We start from the raw sequence: 25510 nt of genomic DNA, 5'->3' as shown, positions 1-25510 counted from the left end.
CAATGCAAACAAAAAACTGAAATCATTTGATTTAAATTTACATGACATAATAGAACAATTTACAGTTAAGATGTTGCAAGATGTGTTCTAATCTATTCTAGTTTACAATCTGCAGCATTAACCCAGTTTTGACACACATGTTGTAACCATTTCTCCTCACTAGAGCAGAATATCAGTACTATTCTTACAGTATCAAAACATCTGCCTTTATGACACTGACATTTTCTTACAGATTTCTCATTAAAACAAAAGTAAATTTACTGCTGATAAGAGAACATTTTAGAAACTGCAGTGGATAACTGCATAAAAAAATACATATATATCTTGCAGCAGCTTTACTTGAACAGTGCACTTCACAAAGGCATGCAAAAACAGCAATGATACTTCCAACATCTCATAAAAAAGGAATATAAAAATAACTAATCAGATTTGATTTAATTGAGAAAGCACTGGTTATTAACTGAGAAACAGTATAATGCATTAAGAGAATAGTCCTTGTTTGTGTGAAGAATGAAGAACTATGACAAAATACATATAATAAAATATTTTGAAGATTAGAAAGAATGCTTAAATATGTCCAAGCAAAACAAAACAAAGTAATTATGGCTTTTTAGATTTAAAAAAAAAACCTAAAGAAATGTATTCTATAAACACATCATGCTATAAGATCACTTGAATGAACCTGGCATTTCATTTATTCCTCAAAACAAAGTGAGTGTTGATATGATCAGAAATGGGATACTGACTGTTGCTTGAACCTTTGCAGGAAAGACAAACATTTGCAAAGATTTTAGAATATGTTCTTTTTGGTGTAACAATGTCAAACTTCCTCATCTATAAAAGGGATGTCAAGGTCTGAAAAATGTCTCTTGCCCTGATTGCCAGCAGAAACGGAGGTGGCAAGGGATTGGCTCTGGATGACACACATGGACTGGATTCCTTCTTGGCGTGAGGTGGAGCAGTTTTGGTTCTGTTCCTCTGCAGGCTCTTTAATCCCTGTTTTGGGATCAGGTGGTTTAGCAGGTTTTTCTGGCTTAGAGCTGTTCAAGGCAGTGTTTGCTGAAAGAGATGCTTTGGATTAGCCACTGGGGACTATATATATTAACAAATTAGTTTATTTTTATTTTTATAAAAGCAGTGGTGCAAACCCGTGGTTAGAGAAACAGCATGTTAAATAATGGAAGCTCACCGAAAGAGCAGCAAATCCAAGCCCTCTTTAACGCAGAGCATGCGAGGCGTCCAAGCATAATATAATTAAAATGTCCTGTACCTCAGTACTGACCTTCCGAGTCCAAACTCACAAAATGGTCTTCGAGTAGACTATAGGAGCTGACTAATGATTCTGAGTCCATGTTCTCAGCATCCGAGCTATCCTGGTCAAGCTCAGGCAGTCTGAAGGCCAAATCATTCCTAAATGACAAACAGAAGATGTTGTGAACTGTAGAAGAGGTACTAATAATTCTCAAAAACATCAGCACAAGCCTAATCTATGGCCTTGGACAAAGGTTACTGAGGTTTGAACATAAGATCAAAATGCACATGTGAACTGGCACTACTTCAATGTAAATTAAGCACTAGAAACAAATAACAATTTGTAATTTTTTTCCCAGGAGCAAGAATAATTAACGCATGAAAAAATGTTAAACAATCATTTCTCAACTTACTTTTCCTTCTTAATGGAATTGATTCTATCAAGCAGGTCCTTTTCGATTTCAAGGTCTGATTTTGGCCTCTCAAATATCTAATGGAAAATGAGATCATGAAATCATGATAGGTTAGAGCCATGAGGTGTACATTGTTAACTGTTATACTAAAAGGGCTAATTATTAAGACTTGAAATGGCACATACATTTAAGCAATGAGGTACGTAAGGCTTCACTCCAATATGAATAGTTGGCCACTATGTGTCGCTGGTTGTCTACAGCTATGACAGTATTCAGAATAGCATAGTCTTGAGGGGTTTACTTCTTATATAAAATGGCTACCACATACTAAAAGTATTAATTACGCAATATTTCAGATTCATTAAGAATAACATTAGAATAAGTATCTATTTTATGTAGTATATATGTCTTTCCACTAGAAGATTCGATCTGACATCTAAAAAAGGTTTAACAGTTCTCCAACTGCAGCATGGTAATATACTTTATACAGGTGTGTTCGGTTACTATATTGCATATTTTAGTACACCTGAAAAAGTAGTTTTAATAATGGCATTACATCATTTCAATGCTATAATACAAATTTTACTGTTCTTGAAGTGTGATATATTTTTTACACTACTGGTTAGATAAGCTTTTAAATGCTCAGGAAACATTTCTTATTACCATCAATGTTGAAAACAATTTGCTGCTGAAAATCTTTGCAGGAAACGGTTATATTTTTTGGCATTCTTTGATGGAAAAAAAAAAGAAAGAAAGAAGTGTATTTTGCAACCTAGCATGTCATTGTTTTCTTACCGTGTTCTGCCTTCTGAGCTTGAGCTGTTTAATGGCCATAGCCTCTGCATTTTCCAACTGCTGAATTTCTTCCATTTTCTGATTATATCGCCTTGTTTGCTCATTAATCAGAATCTCCACACAACTGCACATAAATGTTAAGTTAACCATAAGGTTCATATGTGAGGCAGTATAGTCAAAGTTGGCAAAATGTTGGCCTTATTACAAAGTGTTGGACAATTAACAATTAAATGGTAATAATTAACAATTTATCTGCTTACACAATTTTTGTATTTTTATTGTACCTTTTCCTATTTTACTATCAACCACCAGCACGAAGTCAAATTATACAAATCTAATCATAAAGAATACAAATAAACCAAAATGATTCTCACAGAGTGGTCTTGTTTATGTCTTTCATACTGAGAAGTGGGTCAGAAGAATCTGGACAGCGTAGAATGCAGGGCGCAAAGACGATAGCCAGAGAGTTAGTGGACATTCGATTGTGAGCTTCCTCTTTTGCCACTCTAAATGAAAAAAGAAAGTACACAAGTAGTGAGGCAATGCACAGGTTTTCTAATATTCGCTTTAGTCATTTGCAACGGTTCCTTACTTCACAAGATGAAAAATTAGCCTTTCGAGAGTAGAGAAGTTTGGGGGGGGTAGTTCATCCAACTTTCGGTAGATAGCACGCAACCTCTCAGATGCTTCTGGCAGATCTGGAGGGGAAGGAAATGTGTCATTCTTCCTAACATATCTGGCATTCATGTTTAGCCTTTACATCCAAAACTAAATGTGGTGTATAACCTACCCGCAGCATACAGGAAGTCATTGTAGAGGCTGTATGGCATAAGTGGGTCGGGTAGCTCCCGTAACCACTGTTTGACAAGGCCGGTGATTGTGTGGATGGGGTAATCGTCAAAACTGACAGCCTGCGGATCTGGGGAGATAAAAAACTTTTTAATGCGCAAAGGTTAAGCAAAATAGATTATATTAAACAGTAAGCACATGCCAAAAGGTTGCAAAACTCAAAAAATTATTAATTGATGAAAATTACAACAAATTTAGCATCACTTGCTCCTCAGTGGATCCTGTGTTGTGAATGGGTGTCATCGGAATGAGATTTCAAACAACGGAGCAAAACATCACCATAATCCATACAACTCCAGTCCATCAATTAAAGTATTTTTAAAAGCTGCATTTTTGTAAAAGTGCTTGATCTGTGCATATTTCTCTCCCGATTCAGACACGATGACCTTTTCTGAAGTTAAAATACATCTTGATGCACTGTTTCTTACAAACAAGCAGCTTTTCATTTCACAAGATGTTAATTGATTGACTGGATTAGCTGTTTGAACTCTTATTCTGATGGCACCCATTCACTGAAGTGTAACCATTCGTGAGCAAGGTATGTAATGATACATCTCTGAATTTAAATTATTCCTAAAAAAAAAAAAAAAGAAAATCACTTGAAGTACCCTCTAATTTCTAGAGAGCAACAGAGAGCAACACACATCTAGACAAGGTAAATAATCTAACAATCAATTGAAATCACACGATTACTTTTCTCTAATAACTGATGAAGCTCTTTGGCTCGGCAGGCTGAGCCAGATTTGCGGTAAATGCCCTCTGTGTACAGTCCATTCATTTCAACATGAACCAGCATCTTTTCCATGACGAATGGTACAGAGTCAGCAGTGCGGACCAGGGCACAGACAGGTACACCAAAGTGGAGGGTCTGCTCACCATATTTCTAAATAATGGATACATACAAATAAACTGTAACTATATGATCTAACACATCTTTTATTATAAACAGAAATTAAACTTCTGTCACTATGTATGCTATCATGTGAGCAGGGTTGAGAAGATGACGGCAATGGTGTGTAAGTGATGGGGTAGTACTACGTAAAGTAATATGACAGCAGTGCTCACCTTCTTGTCAAATTGACCTGTGCAATTCACGGTTATCTTGCTCAAACACTTCTTATGACACACCATTTTACAAGCTGAAACAGAAAACATGACATAAGGTACCGCTGTCTGGATCCTTGTCCATTCACGTAGTTTAATGAAAAGGATGGTGGATACTTACAGCTGCACATGAAGGCCTTTTCCATTCCCCATATAAATGAGGTGCACTGGTCACATGATTGCATAATGGTCACCTGGTATGTGCTAAACAAGTGACCCAGTGGGCTTTTAGGCTTAAAGACAAGACAAAAGTTTTTTTGGAGGTAAAATAAATATTCACATTATACGTCATAAATATAAATGTGTTTTTGCGTCACAAAAACAACTTACACATGTATCTCTTTTAGATTTTCTTCTATTCCTCTCTTTAACCTGAAAATTAGACAGAAGGACACACAAGCTAAATGAGAACTAGTTTAGGTCGGATTAAGATTTTTTTTTTTCTTATGAAATTGATTACGTTTTTTTTTTAAAAACATTAGAAAATTAGCAAAACTGGATTCAATTGGGAATTGTATTTTTTGTGTAAATCTAAAGTCCCCTATGGAATTCTGCAGGCCCAGATTCTTCAAAGATCTGGTGATAACTTGCCTTCTCAAAAAAGCACAGCTAAGCTTCTTTGGAAATCTTGTTAAGTTACCTTACAAGGCTCTGCTTCCAGTCGTTTGAGCTCTCCCCTGATAAATCCATCCAGAACTGACTGAAAAAGATTCACCACCAGCGGCACCTCAGATGCTTTCTTCATCCCTGCAAGACTGTTTACCTTCGTCTGGTAACCTGACATCAGGGCCTTATAACCAATATTGGGACTCTTTTGGGCAAAGGAAACAGGTCATTTCAAACACTTGTCGAAAAATGAATTTTATCCACTGACCTTTTGACAATATGATGAGAGTAAGGTTATAGATGAGCTCAGATAAACTTACTGATATGGAGTACATGCTTTTAATGGTGTCTCTGAACTGTGTGGTGGCTAAAAAGAAGATTTTCTCCGTTTCCGAGAGTTCCTTTGTGCGGGTGTTCAGATCGTTCATCTGAATTCAACACCACATCAACAAATTAAGCATTTAAAAGTGCAAAGTCATGACAATCAACAAACTATTAGGATTCCGGGACTTTGAACAACTAGGGTGTCAAATCCAACTTCAGAATTAAAATCAAAATGCCTTTCAAAAAGCTGATGAAGAATATAAACAATCATCACAAACCTGATTTCCCAAGAACTCATCCAAATGGCGAAGTTCATTACTGTCAGTGATTTCTCTGTCCAGCGAAGCATTCCACTTCTCCTGGACACGAGTAGCTCGGCTGATTTGAATGGTGGGGTTGCGACGAGGTCCAGGAAAAGTGGCTGAGCCCTTGACATGTGGAGAATAAGATGCAGAGCCACTGGCTTTTGGCCCGAAGAGAGAGGTAAATGAGAGAAAAAGAGCCAAGTCATTGCAACTGAAACATTTACTTAGAACTAGCCTACTAAATACATTTTTCTTAACTTATTTTTTATCCATTCATTCAAATAGTTAACTAACACATGAACAAATAAATACAAGATTCATTTAATTATGACTGAATGAGTCTGGGAGAATAATTCAACCTAGCTCCTCTTTTTCTGCCGATGTCTTTGCCATAGTTATATTCCCATCCTGGGGTGTCTGACGCTTCTTAAAAAATTGTAGGATTCTCCGCCTACAAGATATAAACAGAAAAGATGATAAACAACAACAAAAAAATAACACATTAGCTTAGAAAAGGACTGATCACCTTTCTGGTGTGTTGGATGGTACAATTACTTCTTCACTTGTCCTCATTTTGATACTAATGCACCCATCAGTTTCTACAGGTGACTGGATCTGAAAGTTCACAGCAAGTTGAGAGGAAGATTATCATGAAATTGCAGGAAAAAAAACAAGTGGTTCAACTCATCCAAACTCTCCAATCAAAATTACACACAATTTGTTTTTATAGTATATATTTCTTTGTTCCCCATAGTCCCGCCACACTCAGATCAGCAAACCAGCAACAGAAAGTTCAGGAAAAAGCAAGACAATATTCAAGCAGATGCAAAACAGCAGTTTAGCTGACAACCCTTTAGTGAAGAATGTTTTTCAACCATAATGTTGACCGACAATGCAAATTGATTGGGTTTATTTCCTCAGATTAGTGCCACCACCAACCTCCCACACTGCTTCCCAAGATCCATATTGACCTTTTTTGCTATGGGTTATGAAATTATTGCAGTATTTCATACTGCTGTGCAGAATGTGTCTTGCTAAACCTGCACAAGGCCTGACAATTATTAGTAAATTAATGAAAATTACCGTTAAATTAATTGGCAAAGCTCTTCAGAGCCACAGTATCTGCAAATGTGAGATGATTCTCTTTGGTAAATAGTAAATAAATAAGAAACTAAAACCTCACAAAACAGATACTGGAGCTGTTAAAGCTTGAGGTCAGTTTTGAGGAAGTGAGTGTTACAAAAATGTTATAAGGTATAGTAATATCTTAAAGTAAAGGGATAGTTCACCTAAAAATGTTAATAATGATTGGGTTGAACTATCCATTTAATATAAAATAGAATGGGTTTATGATCAAAAATATTCTAATATATAATGTTATTTAAGACCCAAATAGTACTATAAAAGATGATTAAATCCCTATGATGATACTAATTGTCGTAGCCAAACAAACGTAAAAAGCACTGGTCAGTTTTTTGTATATGGAGTCAAACATTTAAAACATCTGCAACTCAACCACCAAAACATTATTATTCTTTTTATATCTATTTACTATATTCACTTATTATAACACCTGGCAGCAGCCTCAGTGTGTGTACAGTGTCAAATGAAACAAAAAAGGTCAGAAACCAGCTTCCAGTCAGAAATATCCAAGAACAGGATCAGCCTGGTTTCCGAAAAAAAGTATTTGAAATGTTCAACATTGAGCTAATGCCGATTCTCAAGGTATGAAAGCTGTTGCGTGCAAAAGCAAGGCCCACAGGAGCTCGAATGGTCCCTTTGTAACTGGGTCAGTCTTTTACCACAGTCTCCAGTTCCATGCGGACACTGGACTGGTTGGGAGTGGAGGGGCTTATGGGAGGAAGGGGAAAACTCCAGTAGTCTGTATCGCTTAGATCCATTTGATCCCACTTCAGCCCACTGCGGGGACGTGCTAGCCGACGTTTGTGCCTGAAGTGCTTACGGGATTGAAACATAACCTATGATATGTGAACCAGTTTAGATGAGGTGGAAAAAAAAAATTACCTGTACCTGCTGATTAAGTTATCCATAAACACTGTAAAATAATTAGTGCAGCATCTTTGAGATTCTCTTGTACACTACCATTCAGAGGTTAGTGGCTGGTGAGATTTTTATGTAAACTGTACATATTGTTTCTTATTTTCAGGATTCAATTTATCTATTTAAACTTTTGTAACATTATAAATGTCTTTAGTGTCTTTCTTGATTGATTTAATGGTAAAATTATAATTTTGTTCTTCCAAAAAAAAAAAAAAAAATTTTAACCAAAACTTTTGAACGGTAGTGTATATGATGGTACACTTCTGTTTTTGGGGACAAGAATAAATGAAAGTAAAACATTTCCTGGAGTTCTCGCAACATTTTTGATTTAAAAGACTGACCAAAACTAGTTTTTGAACAGTACCTCATTCTTGGATGATGAGGCCGAGCTGTCTGACTCTGAAGAACTCATTATGGACACATTATCCAGGGACTGGGAAATGCCACATTTCCTATGATATGAGAAACAGTAACAAATAAATGAGGAATAATCAGCCAGGAATTACTGCCTGAAAACTCAATATACATCATTACATGACTGCTTAAAGGACAAATTATTATACACAAAACATTAATGATGCAAGCAGTCAAATACACAGTTGAATGTTTTTTTAATCCTTTACTTATAAGTATTTATTTAAAAAAAACAAAACTCTCACCGCAAACCCAATTTTCTCTGGTTCTGAAGTCGTAGTATCTCAGCACTGACATTCTCCATATTTGGCACTTCACTGCTCCTCTCCTTCCATTTCTCCTTCCATTTGTCAGGCTTCTCCTTCAGCCTTGTTGGCCTGTTTTGACGTTGTAGCTGTATAGCATTTTGAGTTTCACCAGAAGCACTTTGGCTCATGTTCACAGGAAACGACATAGGCCGAGGAAGGCCAGCATGAGATGGTGGTTCTTCTTTAATGCCAGTCTTGCCTTTATCATCTTTAATGGGTCGGTCCTCACTGATGCTGAGTTGCTTTTTGATTCTAGTAGGTTGTACTGTGACTTTAGGCTTGGTCTCAGTGTTTGACTGCTGGCTCAGTTCCTCTGTCTTCTTTCGTTCAGGTGTGCGGGATTCATCAGGCAGTGGAGGCTGTGGCTTTGGCTGACTTGGCCTCTTTTCCTCAGCCTTGTTCAAATTGCTCAGCTCTGTCTGAGATCTGAAAGAAAATCAAAATGACTAATATTGTTTCACCTAGAAGTAAAAAACACTCAAAAGGTAACTTGGACTTACGTTGGTGATTTGAGTTTTTCTCGCTGCTTCAGATATTCCTCTCTCTCCTTGGACCTTCGCCAGGCAGTCTGGATCACCATAGCTGCTCTGCTTCGGTATGTCTCACGCAAATAACGCCACGATCGCTGAGGAATGAGAGAGGAAACTCAGGTACATTATCATTTATTGCAGAGTTTCGCAACCAGGTCCACAAACCGTTAAAGGCTCATGACAATTCAAAATTAAAATAAATTACACAACACTGTATAACAGCATTACATACTGTAAAATGAAAATCTTTCACTTGAACATGTCTAACACAGGATGAGTATTAAATACTACTGGTTTGTTTAAAACAAAAAGACTTCATTTTAAATGCATACACAATTGTTCAAAAGCTTGTGGTGGTAAGAGTTTTTTAAGTCTCTTATGTTCATCAAGGATGCATTTATCAAACATACAGGAAAAACAGTAACATTGTTAAATATTTCAATGAATGAATTACAAAAAATGTAATTTATTCCTGTAATACAAACATTTTTCATCAGTCATTTCTCTAGTCTTCATTTTCACATGATCCTTCAGAAATCATTCAAATGCCTAGCACGTAAGTTTTAGCTGACTTTCAGCAGACCATAATCATAATTGAGACGCACTGAAGATCTGGTTGATATCCTTTCAGATGAGGTTATATATGATTGTGTTTAGTCCCTAGGCAACCCTTGAACAACCAAATGAATAGTACCTGAATGGTTATTATTCCTCTCCTCTCTCGCAAATATTGTTTCCTCATCAAACAGGCACGGAACCATCTCTGCAGGATGATGATGCGCCTCATTACTTCTTTATGAAGGGCTTCTTGAAGAATTTGTCTTTCTGACTCTTTCAAGAACACCTGTGCACATAGATTCACAGTAAATTATGGAAAGCTGGAAAATGATCTGAATGGCAAAATGCAGATTGTGAGTACTTCTTTAGTGAGGAGTGCAAGTAAAATAAACCTTGGTTCTGCCAATCTGAAAACTGGATCTGGGTAATCCCATTTTGGTCAGCAGGTTGGTGATGTCCTGTTGAGGTGTTGATATTTCCTTTGGCAGAAGCACTCTGAACTGATCTGTAAACTCCTGCAGTGACATTGTAAAATAAGACATGTCTGTTTAAATCAAAATATGAAACGCATTTGCATTCATGGTTCCAAAATGTATTGTTTCACAATAACAAATCTTAAAGGAGTAGTACACTTTAAAAATGATTATTTACTCACCCTTGGGTCATCCAAGATGTAGATGAGTTTGTATCTTCATCGGAACAGATTTGGAGAAATGTTTAATTACATCACTTGCTCACCAATGGATCCTCTGCAGCGAATGGGTGCCGTCACAATGAGAGCATAATACGAGCAAAATCTGTGTTGATAATACATAATAATGCTTCTTCCATTAAAAAAAGTCCATCCCCTGTTCTCCTCTTACATCAAAATCCTCCGACATCTTAGTTTAGAACTGCCTTGGACTGTTTTCACTGGTAAACGGTGCTTGATCTGTGTATATTTCTCTCTGATTCAGACAAGCTTACCTTTTCACTGGAGAAAGCTGTATTATAGGTAGAGGTCTCATATTTTAGCCTGTAGCAACTATTTAAAGTTAAAAAGGTGTTGATGATGCTTTTAGCTTCATAAGACATAATTTGATGGACCAGAGTTTTTCCAGTTATTTGTTTTTATGAGCTGTTTGGGCCCTCATTGTGACGACACCCATTCACTGCAGAGGATCTACTGGTGAGCAAGTGATGTTGCAAAACAGAAACAAACTCATTCACATCTTGGATTGCCTGAGGGTGAGAACATTTTCAGAACTATTCCTTTAATAAAAGGGTTATTAAATTAAACTTATGCATTTAGCAGATGCTTTTATCCAAAGCAACTCTCAGTGAATTCAGGCTAACATTTTTTATCTAACATGTGTTCCCTGGGAATTGAACACACAACCTTTTGCACTGCCAATGCAATGCTCTACCACTGAGCCACAGGAACACTTATTAATCAATTAAAACAAATCAAGCAATCAAATTAATCTCCAAACAATTGCAAACAACTACTGAGAAGTCTTCATATGAAGAAGAAACTAAGAAAATGATTATATCAGATGAGTAAGGAATTGATTAGACATTAAAAAAAAAAAATCTATTTATACCTATTACTGGCATACAGTCCACAGCAAACCACTTTATAACCCTTGTCCCTTTTCAATGTTTTTAATCCTATCAATGTTTTTTCATTAAAATGAAATGCCATAGTAGTACATTTATATAAGTATTAAGGGGTATAAACAAATTGGTTATATAAACAGTTCCTTAAAAGTTACTTTAAAACTGCATTAAATTCAGATCCATAATTAATAACTATTGATTAAAAACAGTCCATACAGTATTACATTACCTTGAAGGTGAATTTTGCTCCATACCCAGACCTCCTTATCCGCACCGTCTGTAGCATGCCTGTGTACCTTAGTTGCTGAAGGACTAGAGCGTCATCAAAGTGAATTTCCCTCTGTAAACACATTCACCAGCATTGTTCTGTATACATGATCTTTGATCCAATACACAAAATGAATGAATCGTAAAAACTTACAATAGCTCTCCACCATACCTTATCACCATTTGATCGGATACAGCGGACAAAGAACGGTTCTGCTTTCCTCAGGGTTTCCAACAGCTTGCTTAGAGATGCCTGGACAGTTTAAGACACGAAAGCATGTGACTCATTGATTCGTCCATCAGCATCCATTAAACCCCTGCAAATCATATCAAAACCTCCCCACAGCTTTGGGGGTCTGAACCTTTTATCTCATTTACAACTACCACAAAAGAGGCTTTCACACAGAGATGGAACAAACCGATCCATAAGCCCTCTGATGAAGCAGCTTATGCTTTCCACACTAAGATAATAATACAAATATTGAACCTGGAACTGAGCGCTGATGCTTGGAGGTTTCTTCTTGGTGTGCAGATGAAGCAGAGATCTGGTTGCCCGGTTGTGCTGCGTCAGGCCCATAATGAATTTCAGAGACTGTGAATCTATGAGATTCTGTACAGAAAACAACACAATAACATTTAGTGGAATCCCTCGTATTTTAAACCAAGGAAAACGTATTGCATAAAAGGATAATACACATGCATTGCACAGTAGAAAATATACATTTTCTTCATTTTATACATTTAAACATACAATATACATTTCTTTTATTTACATTTTCGCCCATGTATAACTTTGGATATACCTGAACTAAATTTATCAAAATTCTAAAAAGAAATTAAATAATTCTTGTGATTTAAAGGCATCAAAAACATTTTTAAATATTCTGTATTTTATATAATACATTTTTATATTAAGATGCATATAAAAATATATTAAAGCTGACAAGTATCAACCATACATGGGCACTTCTTCAATACGGTTAAAACAGCTTGCCTTACCAAAACCACTGCAACAATACGTTTTGTTGAATTAATTTACCTTAGGAATTAGCTGCTTGTGTCTGTTTGGTCTGTTCTTCCTAGATAGTAGTAAGATATAATTAAGATTTTGACTGAAAATATAAATATTTTAAAAAGAAAAACAAAAAAGGGAAAGAATATTTGATTTGATTTTGAAATGACACATAAGCACAAGCTAAGAGAGAAGTGGAGCCGCCACGAACAGATGGTTACAGAACATGTGGCCCACTCACTGAGAGAAGAGACGAGACTTCCTCACAGAAATTGTGGATAGACGCAACTTTTGAGGAACTTCACCACCAAACTGCTTAAGGGATTGGAGGACTTTGGCATGCAATTCCCTGATTGACCCCAACCCCAAATCAGAAAAGTTTAGAAAGAAAATAAATACTACAAACACAATAAAAAATAAAAAGCTGAAATTAGTCAGTCCAATCACCCATTTCACAGAAAAGGAATCCAATCAAAAAGGAAATCAGTTAGACTCTTAATTCACAGAAGGAAATCATCATCAGATGCAGAAGAACCCAAACCTTGTATAAAGATCCTTAAGGTGATGGTGAACTTACTTCTTATTTTCAAATGTTGCAAAAATGTCCTCAAATGCTTCAAGTGGACCCTCTTCAGACCGATCAAAGGAAAAGTCAATCAAAGTCCCCTGGCTGTAGAGATCGAAATGCATTTAAAAGCAGTTAAAAGGACATTTTTGTATAGATCAAATATTAAAAAAACACCATTATCTGCCATAAATCAAGAAGCCCCACATTTACAGGAACTAATCCAGTCCATTTACCTCTTTAGCCTCTCTACCACAGTGCTGGGTCTCCTCATTTCCCCAAGAGAGAGTCTGGAGTAGCGCCTGGCCTGATCTGATATGGAAACAAACATGTTAAAATCAATGGTAATCCACTTCTGCAGGCTGTAAGTAAAAAGGTGTTAGAAGATCGCATAGATGTTACCTGGATGTTTTTCTGTCCAGCTTCGCCCAGCCTCGTTAAACACAGCCAGTGTACGTATGATGGCCCTAAGGATGCCCCACCTGAACACAGCCACTGGATTGGCCCCGATCAGCTGCCGCAGGTAACTGCACTCACTACTACGAAGCAACGCAACAATATCCGGCCTCATGTGGTCCGTGTTCTTCTCTCTGAAGTCCTATAGGGCAGGAACATCACAAACGTTATTCAGTATTGTTTTCCCACCATAGACACATGATTTGTTTCACAACTACACTCTTGTGCAAAGGGAAAAAAACAGTTTCAGGGTCTGTCCCTTTACCTTTATCTGGTATTTGACCTTGCCAGCAAAATGCTGGATAACAAAAGCTGGTTCCCGCACTGGGGTTTGCACAAAGAATGGATTGTCCTGGTGCTGCTGCTTAAACTTCTCTAGTAGAGTGCCATCTGTGGCTCGAGGAAAACTAGGGAGGGAATAATACAGAATATTCATTACTGAACTACTCAAAACCACATAATGAAAGATTGGCTGTGTAACAATTCAGTCTCTGTACTATCCATCCTAACTCATATGCAAGATACAATTCATGTGCATGCTGTAAAAATCCACTGAGAAAAGTATATCTTCTGCAAATCCACTACATGTTTTTAATATACATTTGAATATTATTTGTTGTATACATTTACATCCCATTATAAGGACCTAAAATTATATAGGTCACTGTTGCAAAGTAGGTCCTAAATGTTCAATTTAAGAACTAAAACACTGAAAAACCTAAGTAACTGTACTTTAATATTACAATACATGCAATAGGAATAAGGGATTGAACTCACTTGCTCTCTTCATCCAGCAGGAAAAACAGCCCGGTGGGTTTCTTGCTGAAGAGACTGATGCAGCCAATGTTGTCGGGGTAGTCAATATTGTGCCATATGATTCCTTCTGCTCTGTACTCCTCCTAAAACACAATGCAAGTGTGTGGCATATGCTGCAGAAAGTCCCATCCACCACAATTAGTGGAGAAATCAAAGTACAACTCCACTCACTTGTTCAAGCGTAAATATGCGCTGATTGCAGTAATACTGTAGTTGTTCATTAGCATAATTAATGCAGAACTGTTCAAAGCTGTTTGTCTTGAAATCTTCAAATCCAAAAATGTCCAGAACACCAATGGATAAGAACTGTAAGGAAGAGAATAATTTGATCAAGTACAATGTCGAAGCAGATGCTTTCAGCTTGCCAAGTCAAGCCCTTCCATATAAATTGTGTACGTTATATGTAAATATAATATCACAAACAAATTACACACCGGGACAGACTCCTCCAAGTCTCTCTTGTTTAGTAGAGCATGGTTGATTCGCAGGACAATCCAGTCAAACAGGGCACTGTACAGAGACTTGGCCATAGAGTCTCTGGCAGTGATGGCCTGAAGACAAGAGTTTCACTATGAGTTCAGCAGATTTTTACAGTACAGAAATTATTTTAACACATGACAAGTCGATGAATGGATGGTGGTACAGAGTCGACAAATGTCAGTATATGTACCACCTAACACATAATAGAAGTATTTACCTCACTGAGGCTATAAGGCAGGATCAGCGTGTCATTAGCAGTCATTGCTTTCCTTGTAGTCAGTGCTTCCACAAGCAGCTCCACTTTAACCTGTAATTGAACAGGGATGATATAAAAAGAAGCATTCAAACAGAGAATGACAGGAATCTGTCACCTGATCTAAAAGACTTTCAGAGATTGTGTAATCCTTTAAATGACAAATCAAGAAGGGGGAAACGGGTAAAGGATTCTGACTGGAAAATCTGAAAGCCTATCATAAAGAATCTAAAAGAAAAACCCTGCCAAGAGTAATCAGATTTCAGGGTTTTTCATTCTACAAAATGCACTGAATATGATTTGTGAATGCACATTTGGGATTCGCTTAGTAATGACGATACTATTTCTTAGCAATGTAGTTGTGATGTCCCAGATGTCACTTCAAAGTACGTATTTCCAAAGAACTGGGGGGTGAGGTTTACTGATGAGTGTTACAAATCAATGTAATTCTGTTTCTGAGTGGTGTGCCACACACAATGAATAGAAAAATATTTGAAGCAGTAGGAGGGGAAGAAGTTCAGCCTCTTGTGATGGATTTGTCTTGAACACTAAAGCAGCCAGTGGTACCTTGAGCAGGCCAGAGATAGCAGAAAGGACAAAATCAGGCCCAACTTTAAGCCCCTCGTGAACATCTTCTGGTTCATACGTCACATTTCCCAAGTACAGGATGGCAGAGAGTACAGAGAATATCCTGAAAAAGACAATCATTGAACTACAATACAGTATGAAGTAGATTTATAAAATAGATTTACTTTCTTCACAAGGTGCCTCAAGAAATTGCATGTCATAATGCAGTGGAATGTTTGGTTCTTTTTTCAGGTAAATCGAATGACAAACTGGAAAAGATCTTGAGTTAACAGGTTTATAGAACCATATTTACATAAAGAAACATTGCTGTTCCTTGGAAGGCAGCTCATAATGATCTAAATATGTCACGTCTGACATTGCAGTACTGCATTCTGTCGTCATGGCAAAAAGACCACAGTGCATATTGCAAGTCTTGATATATTTTTTCCTCCATGACAAGCGCAGACTTGTACCAGAGCAGAATTCTTCATTTATTAGTCACGCAAGCAGCTGGTAAATTTTCTGCAGTGTGACTTTATCCTTCTAGGACAAACCTAATTAGAAATCATAAATCTTATTTATACTGAAGTAATCTGTACATATATTTACTATTTATGGGTATTCGTTAATGTACAGTTCCATGTTTTAAACTGAGCTAAATAAATATTTCAGATTAAGCAAATTACAAAAATTTATAAACATTATAATTTCTTATAATTTAACCTCTGAGACAACTGGTCTTAAATAATTTAAGATTAATTAACTTCATTTCTGACTGAATCACCATCATAATATTTTACTTGAAATCGCTTCTCACTTACTGCTTTTTGGTGGATGGCAGAAAACCAACCATCTCCATGGCCTGATGAAGTCTCCTGAATTCATGTTTCATTTCTTCTTGATCCTCCACAATTGGGATTTCCTTTGAGGGGCAGAAAAGTAAAGAATTAATGTTAACAGTTATATAAATAAAATTGACAGGTCAGCCCAGACTATGATTGACTATGACTATGTTTATCAGGATAAAAAAAACTGACAAGCTTAAGCAGAAGTCTCCATTTGCTCTCTGTGTGATCTCACTTTTGCCCAAAAGACAATCGAGAGCATCATGAACACTTATTGAAACTAAAATGGCTTTGTTAGGGAAGACTGATTCTCTGAGAGTTACTTCTTTGAGGTAGAGGTATTGTTCAGGACGCAGGAGCTTGAACTCCTCTTTCTCCTCTTCTGAGGCTCCAATCAAAAGGTAGTAAAAAACATGGTAATTCCTGAAGGTCAGATAACAAATAGACACAGAATGTATGTTGTTGTGATACATTTCTCACATTTCCGATTTAAATGTAAAATGCATATAGATAATGGTTTACTATTTTTTTATTTTACCTTTCAGTTTTTCCTCTGGACACTAGGCGGCTTTTCTCTAGTAAGTATTTCTCAACCACAGCCCTAAAACAGTGAACAAACAGTTTTAGATCAATACAGATCAAACAGTTTTATTGATCTAAAACAAACAGTTTTAGATCAATAATTTTAGATCAATGGCATGGAATTTTTGTTCTTTTTGTGCCAGTTTTCTAAAAAGAAGGTGAATGAGATCAACAAATGTTGTATGGTGGTTATGAACATGAATTAGCGGTATTAAATAATAATTATAAATTAACATTATCCTCACAAGATAAAATGCATTAGCATCAAGTTCAGAAAATCTCTTTTGTGGCTGATGAGAAGCTGTGGGAGTTCTGGTGTGTGACGTAGAATGGGCAGAAGTGCACAGATGACTCACCCTCTCACAATGCCGCTCTCCAGATAATTCACTTGAATGAACTTCCCAAAGCGGCTCGAATTGTTGTTGTGTGCAGTTTTAGCATTTCCAAAGGCCTGAGGAAGCCAGAAAGGAATGCATTAGAGAGGAAAATTGTTTTAAATCCCACAAAAAGATATTTCAGACTAAATAAAAACAACAAATGTTGAAAGACAACTCTTGTGCTGAGACAAATATGGATTGCCTAACTCAATCAGTTCAACTAGCCTGAGAAAATTGTCAAACAGAAAAAAACAAAGCCTGACACTTATTATTATTAGTTGTTCAAACCACAGAATGTAGGTTGTCTACAAAAAGAATAAAAAAAACATTTAGTGGGCAGCTAATTTTATAATCACCCTCAGGCATCACAAACACAAAGGAACACATATCTTAGATGACTTTGTTGCCCAGTTTAACTTGCTTGTTGATGTAGTTAATGCTGATATATGTGCAATTGTCCTATTCCAAAGGCAATAGTTCACCCAAAAATGAAAAATCTGTCATCATTTATTCAACCATGTCATTTAAAACTCATATGACACTCAGTGACATACAAATTGAGATGTTTTAAAGAATCTCTGAATCACTCTTTCTGATGCAATGAAAACACTATAAAGTTAAAAATGCACACACACAAAAAAAAGCAATCAAAATCACTTATTTGATACATTTAAGTATTATGATAGCTTTATATACAAAACATTATTCAGTGAACATGTAGCTCTCTTTTTGCCAGAACACTGGCAGATAACGGCAGTTTTTGAGAAGTTATATCTGATATTTTGTGCCACAAAAATGGAAAAGATTCTCTGTAGACAGACTTTGGCATGTGTAACATGTAAAGACAGGCTTGCTCACGGCTGCCTATTGATTCTCAATATGCGCATAGTTTCAAGACGATCTCTACCATTACCATAATTCAGGACTATATACACTTGTTTTTAAACATATAGTTTCCCTGTTCCACTTCTATTTTCAAAGGAAAATGAATGCTAAGGAAACGCATGATTAGAAAGAAAACTGAATGAGAGGTTACATCTGTCAGATGTTAAGTTTTAATCTGCTGGCCTGACTGAGCCTGTTGTGACATGTTGGCGTACACTGACTCGTTCTGGTATTCTGATGAAACCAACGCCCAGGGCTTCCACATAGGACACAAAACAGTTCAGAGTTAGCAGCTCAACAACAAGAGGGAGATCAGGTGCAACACTGCTGTATATCTTAAACAGCTGCAAGGTGTGCTTTCCCAAAGAGCTCTTTCTTCTGTGAAAGGACAAAGGTCACAAGCGCACTCCTCAGATGCCATAAGAGCACTGACACCTCTCACGACAATCAAGTAAAAATGAAACTGAAAACTGAATTGCAGAAACTCTTAATATCAAAGGTTAGTGAAAGTAAATGTAGTGCAAGTGCAACAAGTTTATTCTCAAAACATGACCCAGTTTTTTTTCTCAAAAGCATCTGTTTAGTAGGTTTTCAACAGTAACCCTAGATATGAGCAGTTAAAAAATGATGCTTGCATAATAATGCCCATAATTTTCATAATGTAAATAAAAAAACAACATTGTACAGCTTTCCTTTCTTGACCTTTTTCAGAAATGTACCTCTTATTTTGTTACAAAAAAGTGGCCTTCAGTTAATCAGTTGAGTTTTACAGTTTTCTAATCCATTCAGCTGATCTCCAGGTCTGGCGGTAGCTCTCTTAGCTAAGCTTAGCATAGATCGTTGAATCTCACTCAAAAATTACAAAAAGACTTTCTATATTTTCCCTATTTAAAACTATTTAAGACGATGAAAATGAAAAGTTGTGATTTTCAAGGCCGATATGGCTAGGAACTATACTCTCATTCCGGCGTAATAATCAAGGAACTTTGCTGCCTTACCATGGGAGGAGCAGCAGGCGCAGCAATATTACACAGTGCATGAAAATAGTCTTCAGCAACTCTGCTATTGGTGCAACTACACACACTAGCTGAAGACTATTTTCAGGCGCTGCGTAATATCACTGCGTTTTCCATTTTCCACTTGTCTTAGTACACTATGCAACTACAGAAGAGTCAAGTTTTTTAATAGGAAAAATATAGAAACTCTTCGGTCATTTTTGATAGAGATGCTAACGGTCCAATCAGATTCAATGATCCATGCTAAGCTAAGCGCTAACGCCAGACCTGGTGATCGGCTGAATGGATTAGAAAACCGTAAAACTCAACTGATTAACTCTATGGGATTTGGAAAGTTAGCCTATTTTCAAAAAAAGTGGAGTGTTCCTTTAAGAAGGACTGTCTTTTTTAACACAGAACTCATTTATTAATATCAGAGTTTTCAAATCTGTTTGAATATCTTAAATGGAACAATGCTAACTGGATATCGAATGCAGAACTCTTTAGGTGAGGAAAGCTGTACAATTATCTGCTCAAGGGCTAAGCTCTATGAACCAAAACATAAAACACAATTATTGTGGTGGTGGAGTCTCGAGAGCTGATGCATAATAGATGAACAGTACAATGAGTAAATAACACTACCATACAAACAATGTGCATATCGTTGTGAACACAGTACACAAAGGCCTCGATGAAAGAGTGAAGCGGGAAACAGGGACAGGTGTTTTTAATTCAACAAAACCAAAGGAGGATAACAGAACTTAGTAATATGAAACAACACTTATTTGTACCAAAAAGTCTCTAAGCACAGACAAGTTGGTCATATTTTTGTGTGTATTTTTTTTCAGGATTCTCAGATTAATAGAAAAGTTCAAAAGAACAGAATTTTTTAAACATCAGTCAAATAAACATCGTAACTATGACTTTCTTTTCCAATTTAATGCATCCTTGTTGAATAAAGTATTATTTCTTAAAAAAAATACCTTACTGACCCCAGACTTTTGTACAGAATTGTCGTCTTGTACCCAAATTAATGTCCCAAATTAATTAATGTTAACAAATGGAACCTTATTGTAAAGGGTTACCAAGTACTTAATTTGGGAAGAAGACTTCAATGATTCATTTCAGGAGCATGTTTCATTTATCATTTACTAAGGCACATTAGATCCAATAATCATTTAATCTATTAATTTAAATGTGCATCAAATATTAATGGTCACACACAACCAAAATAAAGTTTCACCTATCTCACTCTGCTTACTTGTTCTGCTTTTTCTATCCGTTACACACAACTACTCAAAACATAACCTAATTTTTTATAAGAAATATAGCCTATTTTAAACCATCAAGGCATAACGCAAGATGCTTGTTCCCCTTTGCCATTTACTTTCTTTGTAAGCAATACTGCAGAACTGAGAGGGGCTGGGACGAGGTGATAAAAGAAAGTTTTTACGAAAAACAGAGAACTTGCTCAACCTGTTTATGATCAGATTGAGAATCCTAGTAGGTTTGTGCAAGGCTGACCGGTGGGTTAAAGAGGGCGGGACTTCAGGCCACATTAAGGAAACCCAATGAATTATGAGTTATTTCCTTAAGAGAACTTCATTGGCACATTAGTAGCACTTCATACTAAATCCTGACAAGGAAATTTAGGAAGCGGATATATAGCATACTTGTATTGAATGCATACAACTCCTAAAAGTGTTGTGAACTAGTCATTCATCTCATTGTTTTGAGTCTTAACAATGGCAGCACCTAAAAATATCAGTGTGTTGAAACCCTTAAACTGTGACTGAGAGTTTCATGATCTATAGTCTCTATTTATAGTGTACAAGGAGTCAGCGGTCTCCTCTTTTCCATGAGAGAAGCAGAGGAAGTGGTGTGAAAGTGCCCTTGCCATGTGACAAAGCAGAATGGTTTCTAGATCCTAGTTTGGCAATGCTTAAAGGGGTCATATGATGTGATTTCATGTTTTCCTTTCTCTTTGGAGTGTTACAAGCTCTTGGTGCCTAAAGAAGATCTGTAAAGTTGCAAAGACTGAAGTCTCAAATCCAAAGAGATATTATTTATCAAAGTTAAGAGTCAACCACACTTTCCTAAAACACCTCGTTCAAACGTGCCCCCATATGTCTACGTCACAATGTGGGAAAATTTGCATAACACTGCCCAAATATACATGCAAAGAAACAAGGCATAAGTTTGATTCTGGCTGTAGTATTGTTGCCACCACCCCTGTGTTGTGTGCTGTGTGTTTGATTGTGAAAGCGAAACTACTTTGTTTGCTCTTCCAAAAGAGGACACAACTAGAAATCAGTGGTTAAGTTGTATTTACAACACTGTTCCAGAACAGTTCAACCTAAATATTCAGATGTGTGCAGCACATTTTACAGAGGACGAGGACTGTTTCCTGTGAGACTAGCCTACAATGCCGGTGACTGTTTCTATAAAGTGGGGCAGTTCCATATTTGCAAGTACAGTCTGGTGCTTCTGACTCACAGCCTGTAAGTATGTTTTCATATGTAAAGGATTGGCCACTGATGAAAAACGAGTTTTGTGCAGTGTAGAGTAGAGCTTGTTGTTTTTCGTTTCTCTGATCACAAATACAGACATGGTTTTGTTTATGCAGCGCAACACGCAACGCATTAAAGGACTGTGTAAGTCATTATAATCAGTAATTATGTCCCCAATGGATGCAACAAATGCCTCGTTTATAATGGGTTTAATTTTTTTGTCCTGTCGCACCGGGACATGGCATTACAGTATGCTAAGGAGCATAACATTTTGGTCACACGGTTGAGGTTTTCAGCAATTCACAATGCACTGGATAGATGGCCAATCAGAGCACACCTTGCTTTTTAGAATTATGAGCTTTTTTTAAAAATCCACGCGTTTCAGAAACACATTGCATTACACCAAATACAGTTCTTTTTAGCAACATCATATGACCCCTTTAATGGAGAACAGTGGAAACCATTCTCACACAATCTGTTGCACTAATTAAAGAGAGTATTACATTTTTCATAGTTATAGTCATAGTCATAGTTGCACTGTTAATAGTCCTCAACATGAAGAGCTCAAAGCATGTTAAATACTATGACAGGGCAAGCCACTTCCTGCACAGAGGTCATCACTTCCGTTCTTAATAGGGACTCTTTATCAGCAAATCAAAAAAATATGAGTCAAGCAACTCAATATTAAATGAGACTACAGTTACAATCAAGATACAGACTGTAACTTTACAAAATCTAGACAAAATTGAACTTAATTAAACTAAAATTAGAAACTGAAGTAAATTCAAGGCGTTGTGAAAAGCACACAATAAAAATATGAAAATAAATTAAAAGTGAATTATTAATGATACTATAAATACTTTTCAAATAAAAACGACTTGGACACTGAAAATATTATTTCATATTGTGTAATGTGTAAAAAATGCTAGCTGTGAAATGAGTGCTAGCAAGACAAAGGACACGGTTTCACATGAGCTAATTACACCTACAACACTAACTCCATCCTCATTTCCAGTAAAGAAATACTGTTAAAGCCAATGCATCATTTGAGATGAGGTGAACATGAAAAACCTCTAAATGTGAAACAATTTTTTTTTAAAATACAATCAAGTTGAAGAAATGGTTTATTGCGGAGTTCTGTGGCTACAGCTGCCGTTCAACGGACATTATCATTGTAAACCATCAGGGTCTCAACATAACTTGCTGTTTTGCATCCTTTCTTTGTTTCCGATTACAACTACAGCACTATCAGACTTCAAAGTAGAAAATGAAATCTGATAAACCTCAAACCCACAGCAGAACTTACCTCAAGCACAGGGCCTGCCCCCAGGATGGTTCGCTCCACTCCACTTGTATAGCCCTTCTGGCTGAGGGCAGTCAAGCAGTGGATAAGGAAGTTGGTGCTTTGCGTCTTACCAGAGCCACTCTCACCAGAGATGACGATGCACTGGTTGACCCGTTTGTTCAGCATTGTGTGGAAGGCAGCATCCGCAATGGCAAAAACGTGAGGTTCTAGCTTGCCCAGCGTGTGATTCTCATACATCTTGACATATCTGGGATTGTAGATGGGGAGGAACTTAAAGGGGTTAACCGCAATAAGAATGTTGCTCGCAAACGTGTAGATCTTCTGCTTGTGGAAGCGATGCCGCAGGGTTCCCAAGATGCTCTCCTCCGTCAGCTCGGGGAGGTTACATAAATCGTCATATTCCTGGGGCTGTTGCGTGACAAAACCCCGATTCACAAGTCCCTGAGCTACTTTCTCTTGCCGGACAGATGTCATAACGTGAACGGCATCATAGCTTCCCTCTTGAAGGGCGAAAAAGTATCCATCACTTTGAGGGTGCTTGTCCTGGGCCTTTCTAGGCCAGAGAAGGACTCTTTGAACAGGCTGATCGCTGGCTTGAAGGACCCACTCCTCTCCGCCGTATTCCTGGACCTCCACGAGGACGTAAGTCTTGGACGTGTCCAAGCCAAGTGTGGCAAGGGTTTTCTTGATGACAGTGGATGCTGTCGCCTCTTTTGGGACCCTGAGGATGCAGCTTTGCCCAGGTTTGACGGACAACCTGGGGTAAATTTGCAAAGTGCATACCGTTTCATCCTGGCAGCTTATCGTCTTGCCGTTAGTGACATTCATTCTTTAAACACACAGGCATGCATCAGAATACCACACTGCACAGTACAGCATGATATGGATCTGGAAACAAAAGAGAAGAAAGAATGCGAGTTGAAGTAGGAAACAGCAGTCAGACCACCAGTGTATGCATGTACACACTTGTCTAGTTTTGGAACTGCAACAGTTTATAAATCAGCATAAACTGTGTGCCACAACTCTTATTTAATTAAAAAATTAAAAAATGTCAAAGAAATTAATTTAAAAATTCAATTTCCTTTTCAATGCTCAAGTACTGCTGTTCATATTTATTTATTTCTTTACACTATTTTTCTCTGTCGACTGGGTTTACTTTTCTTTCGGTATGATTACATGCAAACAATGTTAAAATATAATGTGAAAAATAATATTGTCATAAATGTTCACAACATGGTCAGAACGTACAAGAAAATATTTTTGTTTTTAAAATATTTTTGAAATTTATAGAAAAATATAAATACACCAATACCATCCTAGCATAGCATAAAAAACTATTTAATTGTATCCTCAAAATAACAGTGTAATAATAACGCAAACGAGACAAACGTCATGACGCGTTTAAACAACAGTGACAAACTGTCTTTTTTTTAGTTTAGAAAATCAGACGATAGTTATCTTTCAATGGACTGCCAATAAAAAACAATAAGTTCATTAAATACCAATACCAATAAACATACCTGTTTCAAAACACACTCGTTGTGTTCCAGAGCGGAGTCATTTCCAACATGGAAAAAATCCTGCCGTGCTTTCCAGATAAAACTTCCAGTGCTTCAACTACTATTAAAAGCCGTCCACCTGCATTGCTGCCAAATCGGGCAAGATAAACCGAAATATACTACACATGTAAAACAGTCACGATTCTGTAAACGGCACAAATGACTAACACAGAGAAATGTTCAACGACAAATAAGGAAGAATACTAACTCGCCTCCAGAGTGTTGACGACGCTGGCGGCGTGTTACTTCCTGACATCGCAGCGTGTTTTAATTGCCGATGAAATGTTTGATGACACGCCGCCCTCGCCTGCATTCACACCGCCACTGCAGCTGCCTCGCGCTCATGCAGGTAAATACACCTGCAACATACATCATACATCCAGCAGCCTACCCCTCTCAAAAGTCATTGCTATATTTGTCATTATGATCGTGAGGAATGTATTTATTTATTTAAGTTTAAAAAAAGAGTCGGAAACAGGAAAAGTAAACGAAATAGCCATTTGTAACTTCACAATGCATGTTTGGTTCTCACCATCAGGTGGCAGCATATAACACCAATTTCACCCAGCAAGGTGAGTAAGGGTCCCTCACTATTATTACAATGAGAGTATGTACAACATTTTTATTAACAATGTAAACAAACATTATTACCAACTAAAATGCAATTTTAATATTAACCCTTATGTGCTGTTCAGACTCCTTTGAGATCCCAAATTATGTTTGCTGAAAAAATAAAATAAGATAAAATAAAAAGTTACCTTCATCTAAATGTGCTAGTTCTACAAAAAATAAATAAATAAATAAATAAATAAATAAAATTGTAGAATGAGTTCTGGTTGTATTTTGTGTGACAAAAAGTCAAAGTCAGGATGTTTGGGGCCTGGAGACCCACAATGAAATTGATTATTTTTCTTTTCA

The 25510-nt window shown here is 36.9% G+C and overlaps 1 protein-coding gene across 3 annotated transcripts; it reads right to left on the bottom strand.

The window, feature by feature from the left end:
* Positions 1-622: 622 nt before the first annotated feature.
* On the bottom strand, positions 623-24839 carry myo9b (myosin IXb). 3 transcript variants are annotated; one of them, XM_059501550.1, is made up of 42 exons: positions 24554-24839; positions 23034-23921; positions 17317-17411; positions 16917-16979; positions 16702-16801; positions 16355-16455; positions 15534-15657; positions 14931-15020; positions 14668-14784; positions 14405-14539; positions 14195-14316; positions 13683-13824; positions 13364-13559; positions 13198-13273; positions 12974-13066; positions 12638-12745; positions 12424-12463; positions 11872-11994; positions 11557-11637; positions 11347-11457; positions 9911-10033; positions 9655-9804; positions 8931-9055; positions 8368-8856; positions 8073-8160; positions 7450-7605; positions 6174-6262; positions 6007-6098; positions 5621-5805; positions 5339-5446; positions 5053-5223; positions 4743-4784; positions 4534-4645; positions 4374-4447; positions 4002-4191; positions 3250-3378; positions 3052-3157; positions 2834-2965; positions 2460-2583; positions 1665-1741; positions 1283-1410; positions 623-1059 (listed from the first exon to the last, which is right to left on the bottom strand). In XM_059501550.1, exons 2-42 carry the CDS (start codon positions 23859-23861, stop codon positions 821-823), a joined length of 5874 nt encoding a protein of 1957 aa, XP_059357533.1. In that variant the 5' UTR covers positions 23862-23921; positions 24554-24839; the 3' UTR covers positions 623-820. The 3 variants fall into 3 exon arrangements, with proteins under 3 accessions (XP_059357533.1, XP_059357531.1, XP_059357532.1); XM_059501548.1 differs by lacking the exons at positions 623-1059; positions 1283-1410; positions 1665-1741; positions 12638-12745 and having other exon boundaries at positions 1758-2583; XM_059501549.1 differs by lacking the exons at positions 623-1059; positions 1283-1410; positions 1665-1741; positions 7450-7605 and having other exon boundaries at positions 1759-2583.
* Between the last annotated feature and the right edge of the window lie 671 nt (positions 24840-25510).

This window comes from Carassius carassius, chromosome 20 (genome assembly GCF_963082965.1).
Source record: "Carassius carassius chromosome 20, fCarCar2.1, whole genome shotgun sequence".
In the NCBI taxonomy this organism is placed as follows: domain Eukaryota; kingdom Metazoa; phylum Chordata; class Actinopteri; order Cypriniformes; family Cyprinidae; genus Carassius; species Carassius carassius.
Note: the sequence above shows the minus strand (reverse complement) of the source record. Positions and strands in the feature narration are given on the sequence as shown.